Source organism: Euleptes europaea, chromosome 2 (genome assembly GCF_029931775.1).
Source record: "Euleptes europaea isolate rEulEur1 chromosome 2, rEulEur1.hap1, whole genome shotgun sequence".
Taxonomy (NCBI): domain Eukaryota; kingdom Metazoa; phylum Chordata; class Lepidosauria; order Squamata; family Sphaerodactylidae; genus Euleptes; species Euleptes europaea.
Genome location: NC_079313.1, coordinates 51,938,307 through 51,953,358, shown reverse-complemented (window position 1 = coordinate 51,953,358; position 15,052 = coordinate 51,938,307). Strand labels below are relative to the sequence as shown.

Below are 15,052 nucleotides of genomic sequence, written 5' to 3'. Positions count from 1 at the left end.
AGTCTTGGTTTCTGTCAGTAAAAGGCACGGGGGCAGGGCCCTTTCTAGTGATGTTTAGGCCTTTGAGGGAGGACCCTTTGGGACCAGGCCTGGCAGCAACCACCAGGTGACTTGCTATTAATAACTTGATTGATTTGTGCCAAACATCCCATACAGTTAAACATGAAGATTTTGCTTTTTCAGCACTTTTCAGTTTTGGTGGTGCCAGCCTGTTCTGTTACTGCCCATGCAACATACATAGCAGCAAAACAGGTAAAATGTGTTAAGAGGCATTGACAAGTTGAAATGTACATGAAGAGCAAATTGCTTTGGCTGCAAAATATGTAACTGCCCTTTTCATTTATATGCATATTCATACCCTTTCAAATCATCACTTTCCAGAAACAACCAAATAAAAAGCATCTACCAGTAGCCTCAGTATTTTTTGTGAGGTTCATCCCATGATACAGACTTTAAAAAAACAACAACAAAATATTGGTGGCCCATTTTAACCAGACTTAATTGGAAGAGCCATTGATTTAAATGGAACTGACTGCTGAGCAAGTATGTTTAGGATGTCAGCCATATTCTGGAGGCTGTGATCTGGCAATGGCTTAATGTACTTTTGTCAAGAAACAGGCAGCCCAATGTTGATGTTATGGAAATATGCATATGGCAAAACCCAGCACTATTTTACAAGCTGGCTGAAACTATTCCAACTATATGAAAAAGAAAATAATGTAGATTCTGTGTGTTGATTTAGACTTGCATGTGAGCTTGGAAGAAAATGAAGGCTTTCTATAAGTACAAAAAAGAAATATATTTCCACCAAAGTGTAGAAATACTTTCTACTTGTGCTACTTGCTAGTTGGCAACATCCAAGAGAAACACATTATAATTTTATATAATTATATAATTTTATATAATAATTTAATATAATAATTATATAAATTATATAATTTTTTATAATTTTATATAATTATATATTTAGGAAGTAAAACAGAAGAATGTTGTGAAGGATCAAAATTATGGCACTGAGAAGCACCACATGTAATATGATGACTAAAGAATACAAAGATGATTATTTTTTAAACTCTATTCACTACTCACATGATAAAAATAGATTAGTTTTAATTTGCAATAAATATTGCCAAATAGTCTTAATGTGAGGGCCATGTGTCTCTGACTCCCCTTCCCCTGTTTCGTATCCTCTATCTCTGTTCCTTTGAACTCGTAAAAGCAGTTCACACCTCCCATGCCTTCCTCGGCCCCGGCGCCTCATCTGCCTTTCCCAGGTGCCGCTCTTGCCCTCCCCTGCTGCGCTTCCTGCATGCACTCCCTCGGGCCGAATATGGCCTTGAGGATCTGATAGTCCTAACAGTCTCTCTGGGACCCGTTTGATGTTTTGTATTGCACCAATCTATCTTGTAACTTCCCACGACAGAAGTGCCCTGTAGTAGATATATTCTGTAACCCCGATAAGCTAGTTCACTTGCAACTTTGAACCCGTGTCTGTCTTGTACTATCTGAAGCCTTCAATAAATCCTTTGTTTCTGCATCCAAGTCTGAGCAAGTGATTTTGCGAAGTTAGCACAGTTAGGTTGGGACTCTCACATTAAGTTGCAAGTCTTTGCCTTTTCGTTCTGCATCTGTACCATCCGGGACAGCAATGCCAGGCGAGGAAAATACCTCTTCTCCCCCGGGTTCACCGGATAAACCCGAAGTTCCGGAGAAACCTGACCCTAAGGAGGAGGGTGCCAAGCAGAAGGTACCCGGTGCCCCCCACCCGGGACCGGGCTTGGGTACGAAGCCCAAGAACACCTTTAACTCTTGGCTGGACTCTCCTAAGGGCTGGTCGCTCTCCCGGACCGAGGCGAAGCACCGCCGCTTGGCTTTGTCCGGTACGGGACTTGAGGACGACCCCGCACGTTGGGAAGTCCTGATCGACGAGGAACGGAGACAATGGCAGGAGGAACGCCAAGCCATGTTGGAGCGCATGGATGCCATGCAGACTGTGATGGGTGAGATGGCTGCAGCCATGGACGCGCTGAAGTTACAGCCCCCCACCGGCAACCCCCCGGACGGGACACCGGCGGCTTCCTCCCAGCGCTCCGGCCCGCCGTAACCTGAAGATCACGTATGATGGGTCGGGGGATCAGTTGACCTTTTTTATGGTCCAAGTGGACATTTTTATGCGGGAGCAGGGCCGGACCTTTACCTCTGAGGAGTCCCAGGTTCAATATGTGGCCTCCCTTCTGCAAGGCGAAGCGGCCGCGTGGATGGTGTTACAATACGAACTCCGCTCCCCTGTGCTGCGGAACCTGGATGAGTTTATGGTTGCTCTCCGAAACCGGTTCGAGGACCCGAACCTGGGGGAGCGGGCCAAGGCTACTCTGATGCAACTACGCCAAGGGACTAAGTCGGTGGCGCAGTATGCGAGCGAATTCCAGTCTCTATCGAGCCGAATTCTGGATTGGAGCGAGGCTTCCCGGGTGCAGTGCTTCCGGGAAGGGCTGAACCCGGACCTGCAACATTGGACCTTCATGCAAGGTAATCCCCCTGACGTCGAGGGCTGGGTGCGCCACGCCGCCGATATCGAAAATCGGAAGCAACTCCTGACCCTGTCTAAACAGCGCACCGGCCGCGACTTTAAATCGAGAGGGGACAGACCAGGCGGTACCAGAGATTCCCGAACCCCGGGCGGCGGCGGTCCCTCAACCGCCGAACGCCGCAAGCGCTTCGAAACCGGGGTGTGTTTGGTGTGTGGAGGTAAGGGTCACTTCGCCTCGCAATGTCCGTCCTGCTCCGGACGCCCGGCTCCTCCTCGCCCGACCCCGACCGAACCGGAGAAGACCCCGGCGGAGGGCCAACCTCGACGCCGAAGCGGCGCTCCTGGACACCGGAGTGCGCCCTCCGCGCTGCACGCGCGCGCTCAAGATGACGCCTCCACCTCTACTGGCCCATCGGGACCCCGGATTACAAATGCAGCTTTTGACTCGGCCGAGTCACGGATTACAACTACCACATCTCCTTCATCCAGCGAGGAAGAAGAGTGGGAGATGCCGGCAAAAAACGCCGTCGGTCTGCTGTAAGAGGGGCTCCTCTGCAGACCGCTCCGATCGTTGTGCAAGGAGCTCCACCGATGGTAAGCGCCCAAGAGGATAATGTGTACATCCGGGTCCACCTTTCCTTACCCAAAGGGGGTCCGGTGTTAGAATTCCCCGCGCTAGTTGACTCTGGGTGCGCCCGCACCTTGATTAGCGAGGAAGCAGCCAAGAGACTACGCGTCCGACGTAAACAGCTCCCGGGTCCCCTCCGTTTCTCTCAAATGGACGGTAGTGACTTTAAACAGGGGCCCGTCACTCACCGTACCACTGCGGTGGTCATGGCTGTGGGGGAACATTGGGAACGTCTGTGCTTTACCATCGCCCACATAGTTGCCCCCGTAGTTTTGGGTATGAACTGGTTACAGGGACACAACCCCTCTATTAACTGGGTCAAACGGACACTCACGTTCCCCGAGGACCCCTGTGGAACGCACGACAAGGACCGAGTGCTTTGCACCCCGGCCGCCGCGTTGGTGGGTTCCCCCGGGACCGTCCCCGCTACACCCCGTCTACCCCCGGAGTATTCCCGGTTCGCGGATGTGTTTGATGTGAGGGAATGTGACGAACTGCCCCCACACCGAGAAACTGACTGCGCAATTGAGATCGTGGGAGATGGCAAGTTGTCCAAGGGGAAGGTTTACCCCATGAGCCCCAATGAAAAGGCGGTGTTGCGGGACTATTTGGACACTAACCTAGCGAGGGGCTTCATACGTCCCTCCAAGGCTCCGTACTCCGCTCCCGCCTTTTTTGTCAAAAAGAAGACGGGTGACTTGAGACTGTGTATTGACTTTCGGAGACTGAACGCTGTCACTCAGTCTAACGCTTACCCCCTCCCTCTCATTCCAGACCTTTTAGCGCAATTGAAGGAGGGCCGAATCTTCACCAAACTGGATTTGGTGGAAGCCTATCACCGCATCCGCATTAAGGAGGGGGACGAATCCAAGACGGCCTTTTCGAGTTGTTTTGGCATGTTTGAATATTTAGTGATGCCGTTCGGACTTTCAGGGGCTCCGAGTGTATTCATGCAATTAATTAATGAAGTTTTACATGATTTGTTGTTTCGGGGGGTGGTGGTATTTCTGGACGATATTCTCATTTATTCTGAAACCATGGACGAGCATGTCCGACCGGTGCGCGAAGTCCTCCAGCGACTGCGAGACCACAAATTGTATGCTAAGGTGTCAAAATGTGAATTCCACCAGCCTTCCATCACTTTTCTGGGCTATGTAATTTCCCACCAGGGGTTGGAGATGGATCCCGAAAAGGTTCAGGCGGTGCGGGATTGGGAACCCCCCACCACACGCAGGCAACTGCAACAGTTTTTGGGGTTTGCCAACTTCTACCGCAACTTCATTCCCAATTTCGCACAGGTGGCTCTCCCCCTCACTTCCCTTTTGCGCACCAAGGGGAAGGGAGCGAATGCCGCGCTACCCTCGGCCCGTTTGCAGTGGTCTCCACCCTGCCAGCAGGCGTTCGAGGAGCTAAAATTGCTCTTTTCGTCCGAGCCAGTACTTGCCCACCCGGACTGCACTAAACCATTCGTGGTCCAGGTGGACGCCTCGGACGTAGCCATGGGAGGGGCTCTCCTTCAGAGGGACGATAGTGGGAGTTTGAAGCCGTGCGCCTACTTCTCCAAGAAGTTTTCTCAGTCTGAAATTAACTGGGCTATCTGGGAGAAGGAGGCGGCGGCGATGAAGCATGCCCTCACCATCTGGAGACATTTTTTGGAAGGGGCAGAATTTCCGTTTGAAGTGTGTACCGACCACAAGAATTTAGAGGCTCTCAAGGGGGCTAGAAAGCTCAACGCCAAACAGATTCGGTGGGCTCAATTTTTCGCCAAGTTCCGTTTCACCCTCAAGCACGTCCCCGGGAAGGAAAATGCCCTGGCTGATGCCCTGTCCCGACTTCCCCAGTACCGCAATGACTTTGACCATCCCGTAGACTCCCTATTCACCCCCGAGCAACGGGGGGAAGTCCCAGGTTTAGCCGTCACCACCCGGTCCCAAGCCCGCCAACCGGGTAGTCCCATGCTCAAAGGGGTCCCGGAAGCTTTTCAACAAAGGCTCCGAGACGCATCTCTGCAGGAAGCGGAGCAACAGATTCTCCCCGCCGGCATGGAACAGCGGGACTCATACTGGGTGCAGGGTGGAAAGCTTTACGTCCCAACGCCTCTCCGTAAGGAGGTCTTGGGACTAGTCCACGGGGCCAAACTTGCGGGTCATTTTGGCTTTGTAAAAACTCTGCACCTGGTGAGGCGGCAATTTTGGTGGCCCAGCATGAGAGCTGATGTGGAACTCTACGTGCGCAGCTGCCCCATCTGCGCCACAGCCAAAAAGAGAATGGGAAAACCCCCGGGACTTCTGAAACCCTTGGAAACACCCACCCGACCGTGGGAAGTGATCGCCATGGACTTTATCACCGATCTGCCTCCCAGCCGGGGTAAGACGGTCCTATGGGTGATCACGGACCTTTTCTCCAAACAGGTCCACTTCGTTCCCTGCGCCGGACTCCCCTCGGCCCAGGGATTGGCTAAACTGTTTGTCACTCATGTCCTAAGGCTTCACTCGATTCCCAGAAAGGTCCTCTCCGACAGGGGGGTCCAGTTCGTCGCCAAATTCTGGCGGGCCTTCCTAAAACTGATGGGGGTGGAGGAGCAAGGACTCTCCTCGGCTTACCACCCCCAAACCGATGGTCAAACTGAACGAGTAAATGCCGTGGTCGAGTGTTACCTCCGGTGTTATGTCAATTACCATCAGGACGATTGGGTGGACCTACTGCCTTTTGCCGAGTATGCCTACAACAATGCCCCCCACTCCTCCACTGGATTTAGCCCTTTCCAGGTGGTGTACGGGACGGAATTCGGCCCTTTCGGTTCCACCCCCGTCACTCCCGAGCTCGAGGCGGTCCCGGAAGTCCAGGAGTGGGTGCAGGTAGTCCGGTCTACTTGGCCTTGGTTACAAAAGAACCTAGAACGGGCCAAGCGCAAATACAAGGAACAGGCCGACAAACATCGGTCCCCGGGCTGGGAGCTCAAGGTGGGGGGGCAAGTTTATCTCTCCACCAAAAACCTGCGCTCGCTCCGGCCCTGCAAAAAGCTAAACGATCGGTACATGGGTCCTTTCCCCATTTCCCGGGTGATCAATGAAGTCACAGTGGAATTGGAGCTGCCAAAGACCCTTAGGGGCGTTCACCCCGTCTTTCATATCAGTCTACTCAAGCCTTACGTACCCGCTCCCCAATTCCACTCCCCCCCCGACCAGAGGTTCCGACGGTAGTGGGCGGGGACACACACTTGGAAGTGTCCAAGGTTTTGGATTCTAAGTGGAAGAAAGGGAAACTGTTCTATTTTATCCGATGGAAACATCTGGGACCTGCACACGATGAATGGGTAGCAGCCCCCCATATGGCGGCCCCCCGCCTCGTTCACGAATTCCACTGCGCTTACCCTGATAAGCCTCGGCCTCCCGACCTTGCGGGAGGGGGGCCTTAAGGGGGGCAGAATGTGAGGGCCATGTGTCTCTGACTCCCCTTCCCCTGTTTCGTATCCTCTATCTCTGTTCCTTTGAACTCGTAAAAGCAGTTCACACCTCCCATGCCTTCCTCGGCCCCGGCGCCTCATCTGCCTTTCCCAGGTGCCGCTCTTGCCCTCCCCTGCTGCGCTTCCTGCATGCACTCCCTCGGGCCGAATATGGCCTTGAGGATCTGATAGTCCTAACAGTCTCTCTGGGACCCGTTTGATGTTTTGTATTGCACCAATCTATCTTGTAACTTCCCACGACAGAAGTGCCCTGTAGTAGATATATTCTGTAACCCCGATAAGCTAGCTCACTTGCAACTTTGAACCCGTGTCTGTCTTGTACTATCTGAAGCCTTCAATAAATCCTTTGTTTCTGCATCCAAGTCTGAGCAAGTGATTTTGCGAAGTTAGCACAGTTAGGTTGGGACTCTCACACTTAACACACTTTACAAAATCAAATTGAAACAATATATTTGAGTCAAAGTACTGTTCTTTTTAATGTTACTCAGAGTATATATACTTCAGGGTTTTTTAAATCTGTAAACATAAATTTATGGAAATGGATAGCTACCTTTGCCACTGATTTGTAATGTATTTGAATTTCATTCACATACATATGAGAGGGGTGTGTGAGATTTTAATCCAGAGATGTAGATATACATGGACTTTCACATATGAATGGGCTTTCTTGCTTTCTTTCTCAAAAGCAAACACCTTTTTAAAATTTAGCCCTGAGCTACAGCAACAGGTAAGTTGATGCTGCACTAAACATCACCTCATATGCCACGCCTCACACATTAACCGATGCATGCCCCCTTCATGTGCCTGCATGCATGACTGTAGTGAGGCACAATGCTGAGTGCAGCAGAGGATGGCCAATGGAATCTGATGGCTGGCCACAAATGCCAAAACTCTCCCACCCCACCCAACAAGAAGGGAGAAGGACTGCAGACCACATCACTCCACCAGATAAATATCACATACCTCTCCAAATCAGATTCGTAATGCGAGCACATTTTAGCACCAATATCTTGTTTCTGATTCTTTAAGAAATATACCTGTCTGTTACAAAGCTTCCTCTGCATTGTTCATTTTGGTGGAGGCAACCCCCCCGAAGTAATAGAATTCAGCCTTCTCTTCCCCCTTTCTCTTTATATCATATCCTTTTTTGAGCTTGGATCCTAACTACATTTTTTACTGACCAAAGGCACTTACAACAGCAGAGTGATTTTCACTAATTTCTCTGACCCACTGCAAACCACTGCCTAGATGTGATTCTTGGGGATCCACTGATGCACAGGATTGGAGCAGGGGAGTATAGATAGCTGCAGCCGGAAGGGGAAGTCCCTTTCATGAGTTCTGCTGCACTCAGACAGCATTAGGATCCAAGCCTTTCCTTCATGTGCAAAATTAATTGAGCATATTTCTAAACCGAGGAAAAGTTAAGTAAGAGAGAAAATATATCAATTAACTTCCCTATAAAACATGGAAAGCCATTTAGGAAAATATTTAGCAAAAAAGGGGAATGGTTATTACTAGAACAATTTCTATTAGGCTGAGAACACTGAGAAATGTTACAGTATGTGAAGGGTGTCCTAGAGTGCACTTCATTTATTCTTTTCTTCATGTTGTTGCCCTTTAGCTCCGCACTGTTGTGTTTTTGCAGCTCCTTCCGTACTTTTCTTGTATGCTGTTACTGAATGTGGCTCATGAAGATTCCAAATCCACCATGTTTTCAGCACTAAATCTCTAGCATGCAATGTCATTGTACATAGGACTGTGGGGAAAAAATATTCAGTACATTTCGGGTTCGGGTTTATTGTGTTAAATGGCCCATTATTTAAAACGGTGGGTTTCCCTGGCTTCTCCATTGAATTTACTAGCAGTGTTCACAATAGAGATTCTGACTACAGCCACTTCACTATTGCTTAACTTTTCTATGGAGCAGACCCCTTCCAGACCCCATATAATTGGACCCCCTGACTCAATCTTCACCAAACTTGGGGGTTCTTGCAAGGAGAGTCCCTTGCAGCCACACTGCAAATTTGGGGGCTCTACCTGCAAAAATGCTCCCCCAGGAGCCGTGGAAAGCCAATCCCAAAAAAGCTGGATATTTACCCGGCTTTTTGGGGGATGGCAAATTTGGCTTTGCCATACTCCCCAGCTTTAGGGACTTGGTACACCCGGACCCGAAATTTACCAAAACAGCCCTAATTGTACAACAACAACTTGCTACCAGCCTTACAACAACAACGGGATCACAATAAAATGCAATGATTCAGTGACATATCAGAGCTGCCATATTGTAAGCCTTAAAGGAAAAGCATCTTCTCCCACAGTACAGAACTTTTCTTTTCCAGAGGATGTAAGTAACTGAAACTAATGCATACATAACTATCCTTAAAATTCCCCAGTCCTTAGAATAACTCTTCATAGATATGCTATATAGCTATGCAGCCTTATATAAACAATTAAAATACATTCTGAAAAAAGGACACAAGATCAAGACTCACTCTAAGTCCAAGATACTCACTCTAAGTCCAGGAAAACCAGGAGGGCCAACTCCACCAACAAGTCCCTTTGAAAAATGAGAGTTTGAAAAGGACCATTAAAAGTATGTATATTTCTGAACAATAGTTTAGGTTAAATAAGAAGAGTCATGTGATGCAGTGGTTAAGAGTGTCAGATTTGAATCTCGGAGCCCAGATTCAGATCCCCACCCTGCCATGGAATCTTGCCTGGGTGTCCTTTGGCCAGTCACACGCTCTTAGCCTAACCTACCTCACAGGCTTGTTGTGAGGATAAAATAGAGGATGTAAGGTATACGATGTAAGGTGTACAATGCTTTCACACACACTGAATAATGCACTTTCTATCCACTTTCAATGCCCTTTGCAACTGGGAAATGGCAAAAGCCACTTGCAAACAATCACTAAAGTGCTATCAAAGTCGACTGAAAGTGCATTATTCAGCGTGCGTGAAAGCGAGTCCTACTGGGGAGAAAGGCAGAGTATAAATGAAGTAATTAATAATAATAATAATAATAATAATAATAATAATAATATAGTGGTATCACACAAGTCCATTTGCATGGAACTTAACTCATTAAAGCTTCTGAATCAAGGCTATGTTACTGATTTCTGTTTATAGACTACTATACTCTGTGGATTGCAACCCCCCCATAATATGTATAAAATATACCAGTGTATATTTTAATAGCCAATTGTTGGCCCCCATGTGGATTAAAAAAGTTAGAAGTGACCATCCAAACCTAAAATTTAGGGTTTCGCAAACTCAGGGGAAATTCTAGCAACCCAAAATGGTGTTTAATATTGTAGCAGCAGCCACCGCATCCAGGAGGAGGAGAAGGGGAGACAAAGCCTGGTGGGAAGCAGAGGAGCTAGGGCAGGGAGTGTGGGAAGGGAGCCAGCAGAAGGAACAAATCCTTGCAAGTCCTCCTCCTGTTTATTTAGATTGTTATTCCACTGCTACTCAATAGTCTCACTGTGGCCTGCAAACACAGGCATACAAAAATCAAAGCATACAAATGCTATGGAATATAATAATCTTAATGCTTCCGGAGGACAGAACAGGGGCTGACCAGATACTAAAGTCCCAGCTATTCATCTTTGCCACTTGTATTTTATTCTAATGAACAGCTTAGAAGATGAATGGTTCTGTGAGGGGGATAGTAGTTATTACCTCTTCTATCCCCATCACAGAACCATCCCCCTTCCCATTATCCTTTCTTTTGATCTTCCACCCTTCTCCAAAAGTACTTGTTAGCCCAAAGCTATATTTGAGTTGTTTTGTTGCTGTTTCTCCAGAACATTTCTAATGGTCAAAAAAGTAATGCACTATACAGAGTATATTCAATGGATTTGAATAAGTAGACTGTACTGACTAGTGAAGAGGAAAGTGACATGATCTTAATCCTGTTCTCAAAACAGCCCAGATGCTTAATCTAAAAGGAGGTAATATACAATTGGTATCCACCTTTATTTCTTTACAAGAAATGTCAGACATGTTTCTGTCATGGGTGTGCTCTTTGATATTCGAAACCACAATAAAGGAAATGTCATCTACCAGGAAATGATGAAAATGAGGGTAACATTCGGACATCTGTTGAAAAACACTCAGCTGGCTCTAAGAGTTTGCAGTAAACGTCAGAATGTTCTAGCATTTTCCTCTGGGTCTTTTAAAATCTAAATTATTAGCAAATGTCAACCATCCATCAAATAATCATCAAAAGGAAATATGGGACTAGTAAAAGGATAAAGCCTTAACGAGAACAAACCCTCTTGGCCAATAACCAAGTATCTTCTCAGCTAATAAAAATTATTCCTTTAAAATGGATTTTAAAATTAACAATTTAAATGTACGCTGGTGAGCACTACCAGCTCAGACACTGATAAGTTAGGCCCATGATAACTAAATGAAACCTCTTGAGGACAGCACCATTTTATAATTTTCAGAGTTTATCCACCCTGCAGCTTCTACCCTGGCACCATGGCCCACTTTTCACAGACAATGTTGATGCTCTCATGCCGCTGAGCAAAAAAAAAAGCGATTTAAATTTATTTTTCATGGGTGCGATTTAAATTCATGATTTTATATCCCCGTCAATCCAGAAGTAGTGTTGGTTTTTCATGGGAACAAAGCAAGCAGTATTCTACAACTGTTTGGTCTGTCCCCTTCTGAAAAGCTCATGGTTTATGCCCGCCCCCAACTCCGCCCAGCAGATTACCCAGTACAGTTCACCTCTGTGGACACAGCCCCAGCCAAAAAAAGCACCAGTCCCTCCGGTTTCCTTATATAAATTTTCTATTTACCATGCTCCCCGTCCCCCTCCCCCCGTACTTGGCCACCATCCCCCTTTCCCAGACTTTGACAGATTGCCGCTCTCAGGATGCCCCACCCCCCAACACACACACACAGGATCGCACTGGCAGGAGGGAGACCCAGAGCAGACTGGCTGCCCCTCTTCAGAAGGGTGACGGGAGTTTCGGCTTGGATTTGCCGCTCTCAGGATGCCCCCCCCCCAACAACACACACAAGATCGCGCCGGCAAGAGGGAGACCCAGAGCAGACTGGCTGCCCTTCTTCAGAAGGGTGACGGGAATTTTGGCTTGGATTTGCAGGAGGGAGATCTGTCCTGCCTTGGAGGGAGGCTGTCCCCCGGGCTTGAAACTCTCCCAGCCAATTGCCATTCACAGTGGAGGAGAAATTAGCTGACATGGGCGGGAACAATTGGTCCGAACCCAGGAAGACGCGGAGTTGATGCGGTTTTTCTGCTAAAGCTCGAAAAATCAAAAATTTGAAGCGGGCCAAAACAAAGGCAAAACCGTGCCAAAGCTCTGTGAAAAAATGACCTAAGTTGAACTCTGAGAGAAAAACACTGGGAGACAGAGATGCTAAATAGTACTTGGTTTTGCACCAACAGCTATTTCTTCAAGTGGCTAGCCCGATGTCGTCAGATCTCAGAAGCTAAGCATGGTCAGCCCTGGTTAGTATTTAGATGGGAGACCACCAAGGAATACCAAGGTTGCTATGCAGAGGAAGGCAATGAGAAACCACCTCTGTTAGTCTCTTGCCTTGAAAACCCATAAGGGGTCACCATAAGTTGGCTGTGACTTGACGGCACTTTATACACACACGATTGCTGATTCTGTTAGTCCCTACTCTGCTGTTTGGACTAGCAGAAATCAATGTGGAATCAGCCTGGTTTTTGTGGCTTGCATCATACTTACGGGACTTCCATCAGGACCAGAGGGGCCTCTGTTTCCCAAATCACCTGGTAAACCCTGGTCAAAAATACAAACAAACCCAATAGTTTTGTAAGGAATTATATGACTGCAAAGCATTACAATTTGGATTTGAATTTAATATTATATATGTAAGATCAAGTTCAGCAATAGTTAAATATTTGCTCTTCAAAAACTGCTAACATGACTAGTCTTTATAATATTTACTAAACTCCCAATTCTTCATTTTTTTTACTAGCCTTCTAGTGCAGCAACAACAGTCTAAGGCCTCTTTCACTTTATGGCTATAGTATCTAAGGGTGATTTGCAGGTGTGAATCACAGAAATAATGCCATAAAAATATACATGTTGTTTCTCTGGGGTCAATTCATATTTTCAGCTGCCAGTAATTAAGAGCTGGATTAGATGGTACATTCCCCAATACCTCCTCTAATGGTAGAGAGTGAGGGCATGTCTGCTTCTTCGCTTGCCCAACTCACCTGCCCTGCCTCCAAACATCCATATAGGGGCTTAATATTCTAAGCAGGATACAATACAATGTATGTACCTGCAAATAGTATAGTCAGTTCCCCACTTTTGTCTTCACCATGTGTAGGGATAAGAGATGTTTCATGTATTGATGCATTGGAGAGGGGATGTGGCTCAGTGGAACAGCATCTGCTTGGTATGAACAGACGGTCCCAGGTTCAATCAGCAGCATCTCTAGTTAAGGAGATCAGGCAGGAGGTGATGTGAAAGACCTCTACTGGAGTCCCTGGAGAGCCACTGCCAGTCACAGTAGACTATATTTTACCTCATCACACCAATGGTCTGTCTTAGTTTAGGGCAGCTTCATGAGTTCGTCATCCAAGCCAGCCCCAAGTATCCAATAATCAAATGTGGAAAAATCTGGTGATCAACAAGTATGTCTGAGACAACTTCAATTGCATTAAGTACTGGCAGGACTACAGCAGCAACAGAAGTAAACCACACTCCACAAATGATGTACTTCTTGATAGGCTGCACCATTTCAGATTGCTGGTGGGCAATTGGAAATCTGAATGCTACACACACACAACGTCAAACAACTGTGCAGTTACAATGCCTAATTCCAATTAGCTTGGAATAGCCAGACTTTAACATTTAGGGTTACCACAATTAGTTAACCAAAGGCTTTGCAAGTGAGCCCAGATTCAAATGGTTGTGCATGCACCACAGTTTTCTGCATTCCTGGCTTCAGAATGCCACACAAGAAAGAAGTTCTTTTTTAAAAAGTACAATGTAACTAGAAAAAGATGTAAGTATGATGGGCCTCTAAATAAGAAAAAAAGTTAAATAACCCCCAGACTCTTACCAACCATGCTGCCAGTGCCAATTGTTTGAACAGACAAGATACAGTAACACAGACAGGAGATTAAGTAAGCATTGTATTATTTTTATCCTATCGGTCTTTTAAACTGACATTGTTTAGAGCCTCATGTTGTAATCTGGTCCCAAATATTTCTGCTCCATGCAACATGAGCACCTTGTATGTAGCCCAACTTTCTTTAGATCTACTGCATTGATAGTTTAAGCTTATAAGCAAGCTATACATGAGTGCTTGGTGGGGCTTGTGCTAAATGTGCACATAACGCCCAAGTAAACCTTTGTTCTGATGTGTTTCATCCTTTTCAATGAATGCTGTGATGGCCACTAGTACAGATGTCTTTTAAAAAGACAAATTAATGCAGACTAAGTTTCTTAATGGTTAATAGCCAGTATAGTAAAGAACAGAATCTCCGGCATGCCTTGCTTCCTAAAGTCATCTGGCACTAGGACAGACTTCTGTACTTAATGGCCCTGTGGTGTTTCAGCAATGTAATCTTTGATGATCAAATATCGGCTCAGTGTTCAAAGTTATTAATTCAGAAATTGAGAAATTGTAGAAGCTGAAACTGTGGTTCAGAAAAATCATGGAACTAGTTCTACTGGCTTATGGGAACCATGGGGTTGTGTTTCTTGAACAGTACATAGCAATCACTTTTCAAGGAAATGTTCAAATGTTGTTTGTGATATGGCATGGAGATCTTCTGTTTATAGAAAAAAGGAGAAAATTCCCACTAACATGTTCAAACTGTTGGACAAACCCAAAGCAACTCATTGGATTCTGATTTACAGTGCAGTCCTGAGAAGAATCACACCCTTCTAAAGCCCTTTGACTTCAATGGACTTATAAAAGTATAACTCTGCTTAGGATTGTACTGTTAATCAACTAAAAACATGATCTCTCTTTTTAAAAGTGACACATATTGTACACATCACTATAACTCTTTAGGTGTTAGAGGTGGTTATTTTGCATTAATACCATCTCAGGGAGGAAGTCTATTAATATTTTATAAGTAACTATGTGGATATTCTTCTAGTTTCAGTGGGTTAGGCTGGAAATTTGTTAATAAAATTTATGAAGTATCCTACGTCAGACAGACTACTAGCTATGTAAAATAATTCCATCTACAAGACAGGACCCATAGAATTTATTCCCCTGGCCAAATATAAGGATTGTAAAATCATATGCATAAAATAATACCACTGGCAAAAAAATTAAAATGTGGCACTCCCTGCCAGATTTCTTGCAATATATAACGTGTAAAAGAAATGGGATACATAAGTTTTGAATAACAAAATATTTTCATTTAAGCATAATATACATTCAGTATTTTAAAACA

At 46.1% G+C, this 15,052-nt stretch overlaps 1 protein-coding gene across 1 annotated transcript in view; it reads right to left on the bottom strand.

The window, feature by feature from the left end:
* Nucleotides 1-15,052, bottom strand: part of COL24A1 (collagen type XXIV alpha 1 chain) — a 299,903-nt gene that overhangs the window by 182,626 nt on the left and 102,225 nt on the right. Inside the window, exons 13-14 of the mRNA XM_056845652.1 lie at nt 12,354-12,407; nt 9,137-9,181 (exon numbers count right to left, since the gene is read on the bottom strand). Coding sequence (XP_056701630.1) covers nt 9,137-9,181; nt 12,354-12,407 — 99 coding nt within the window. The remainder of the gene's footprint in view (nt 1-9,136; nt 9,182-12,353; nt 12,408-15,052) is intronic.